The following is a 3,276-nucleotide window of genomic DNA, read 5'->3' as shown; positions in this document are numbered from 1 at the left end:
ATATACGGGGTGGTAAACTTTGTGAAAAGATACAGGGTTACGACGCGAATGCTTTATATCTCTGGGCTCTGAGCCAAGACATGCCCACTGGTTATCCAACGCGTAGGAAGGAGGAAACCTCCTTCAAGAAAGAGAGAAAGCCTTTTTCGATTAAGGCTCAAGACTGGCTAGATTGGGAGGCGCAGAAACGTGGAATAAAGATAAGACACGAAGGCAACGGTTCAGAAAAACGCTTAGGTCCGTGTATGCTACCGGTCGATGGTTGGTGCTCAGAGACTAAGCAAGCCTTCGAATTTCAAGGCTGCTATTTCCACGGTCACGCTTGTGAAAAGAATCCTCGTCATGCCGAAGACGAGATGCGGCAAAAATACGTCAAAACTGTGGAGAAGAGAAAGTATCTTGAAGAATTGGGGTACGAATTTATTGAAATGTGGGAATGTCAGTTCGATGACATGTCAAGGGTTGATCCCAAACTTAGGCACTTTCTTTGCGAGAGAAAGAAACCACTCGATTACAAATCGAAATTATCCCTAGACGAAATCATTCAGGACTTACTAGAGGGCAAGCTGTTTGGATGCATTGAATGTGATATTCATGTTCCCGATCGTCTGAAACCATACTTTGCGGAAATGACACCCATATTCAAGAACATCAATATTTCTCGGGATGACATCGGATCATACATGAAAACCTACGGGAAAGACCATAATATCATGAGTACCCCCAGAAGGAGTTTGATAGGCAGCATGTTTGGCGAGAAAATCTTTCTCGCTACACCACTCGCAAAATGGTACCTGGAACACGGCTTAGTAATCACTCGTGTGTACCAAGTAGTAGAATACACACCAATGCCATGCTTCGCTGATTTTGCCGATGCAGTGTCTGATGCGCGTAGGGCTGGGGATAGCGACCTTTCAAAGTCTGTTATAGCGGACACCATGAAGTTGATGGGAAATTCATCCTACGGGAAAACCATTACTAACAAAACTAGATTTCGGAATAATAAAATTACCGATTCTTCCAAAGCTAGTCGCCTCGTCAATGAGATTTTGTTTCGCGACCTGAACGCCATCACTGACGACTGCTATGAAGTTGAATTGTCCAAAAGCAAAATTGCGCACGACTTACCGATACAGATTGGCTTTTTCGTCTACCAGTATGCAAAGTTGAGAATGCTACAATTCTACTTTGACTTTCTCGATGTTTTCATGGATAGATCCGACTTTGAATATGTTCAAATGGACACAGATTCGGCATACTTTGCCTTAACTGGTTCGAGTATTGAAAATCTGGTCAGACCTGAGCTTAGACAACAGTTTGAAGTCGAGAAACATCACTGGCTTCCTCGCACTGACACGGAGGAGCACAAACGTTATGATAAACGAACACCGGGTCTTTTCAAACTTGAATGGGAAGGCCAAGGTATTGTAGCATTGTGCAGTAAGACATGGTATGGCTTTGGTTCCAAAGACAAATTTAGTTGTAAGGGAGCAAACAAAAGAAATAACAACATTACCTTTGAGAAATACAAGCGAGTATTGCAAGATCGAACAACAGACTCAGCAATCAATCGTGGATTCCGAGTAAAAGACAACCACATACTTACGTACAAACAAGAACGAAGTGTATTCACGTTCTTCTACCCCAAACGCAAAGTGGCAGAAGATGGAATTAATACCACGTATCTAGACATATAAAAAACAAAAACATTAACATATGTTATTTCTCTTGACCAGTTTATTCAGTTTCTATTTCTTTTGAATCATGTGAGTTCAAGGCATGGCGCTCCATGTGTAAAGTGTATATGAGATGGCATTATACTTCTTTGAATTTGGTTGAATGTCGCTTTGCCACAGATGTGAAATTTAAAACTTAAAGTTTCCTATTGTCATTTCCCTAACTTGCCATTGGAATATGTACTTTGATTTATTTTCCATAAGACATGTGAGTATTATTAAATTGTACTTGGTAGATTGGCGCCTGTTTTCAGTTTTTGAACTTTGTATGGTTATTCGACAGTTTATTTCATCATGTTGTATCTATGAAAAATATTTGTAACTTAGATGTCAACTGTGACAATAAGTTCTTTTATAATAAGAGAGATCCGATTGTAACACTGCTCTTGTTTCGGATAACGCGCTAATACATATATATATATATATATATATATATATATATATATATCTTTTCTGTTTGACATATTCCCATGTCATGGCAGATTAGAGAAATTTTCAATTTCAAACTAACACATCATTGTTGGAATAGCGATGCTGTTTTCAATGACTTCATTAAAATGACTGTAGATATTAACCTGTGATGAGTATTACGTTACTGATTGCGCAATAGGAGATGGAGTATATTTTTTTTTTTCAAATCACATGTTTCATCGATTGCTGAAAATCAAACACATTTACTCATTGAAGTGTAATTAATTATGTACAACCACCACTATAAAAAAAAAACAACAACAACAGATCGATGTATTTTTCTTAAGGACAATTCGTGAACATGAAAGGCTATAACTGTGACTCAGTCCTGTCAAACTTATCCGAACCCCCTCACCAGTCCCAGGGATTTCGTACTCGTTTCTGTAAATAATACAAAAAAAAATAATAATCAACTATACAGACACAATTAACTGTTCATTCAATGTTAATTCATCCGATGTAAGAGATATTTCGAGGCTCGACGTGCGTTTGATGAAATAAACTAAAGCGTACGTCACATGAAGCAGCTACTTAACCATACATCCTGTCTACCCGAGTCCATGAATTTAAAGATACCATGCATTTACCAGTCTACAATTCACCACTTTCGCCATCTTCCCCACCTTTACAAATGTCACAATTTTTGCCACATTCATTACTTTCGTCACGCTCGACACTTTTTACATTCTTTACCACATTGGCAAGTTTTGCCACATTCGCTACCTTTATTACTTTCGTCTTTTCACCGTTTGACCATATTCACCACTTTCACCAGTGCCTTTGTCGCTTTCAACGTTTCGCCGTTTTACGGTTTCGCCATTTCAACGTTTCACCGTTTCACGCACTGACCCAGTAAAGTACAATGTTACTTAACGTATAAGTGAAATAAATATAATCAAATTAACATGGACTTCCTCGGTGTCTGTATATCCACGTTAAATATATCACGAGAACGGTTTAAAAGTAATACGGTAAACGACATAATGATATGCAGTGTATTATTTTTGAAATATATAGGATATCTATTTTACCGTGTAATGGAGTATGACAAAAGCTTTATAGTGAGGAC

At 38.3% G+C, this 3,276-nt stretch overlaps 1 protein-coding gene across 1 annotated transcript; it reads left to right on the top strand.

The window, feature by feature from the left end:
- The first annotated feature begins 938 nt into the window (after positions 1–938).
- LOC140236920 (uncharacterized) lies at positions 939–1,697 on the top strand. The gene has a single exon (XM_072316858.1). It carries the CDS (start codon positions 939–941, stop codon positions 1,695–1,697), a length of 759 nt encoding a protein of 252 aa, XP_072172959.1.
- Positions 1,698–3,276: the final 1,579 nt, after the last annotated feature.

Source organism: Diadema setosum, chromosome 13 (genome assembly GCF_964275005.1).
Source record: "Diadema setosum chromosome 13, eeDiaSeto1, whole genome shotgun sequence".
NCBI lineage: Eukaryota > Metazoa > Echinodermata > Echinoidea > Diadematoida > Diadematidae > Diadema > Diadema setosum.
The sequence above is the reverse complement of the archived record's forward strand: the minus strand, read 5'-3'. Positions and strand labels throughout refer to the sequence as shown.

Excerpts from the sequence above, each read along its gene's own strand:
- LOC140236920 (XM_072316858.1), top strand. The coding sequence starts at position 939 with ATGAAGTTGATGGGAAATTCATCCTACGGGAAAACCATTACTAACAAA.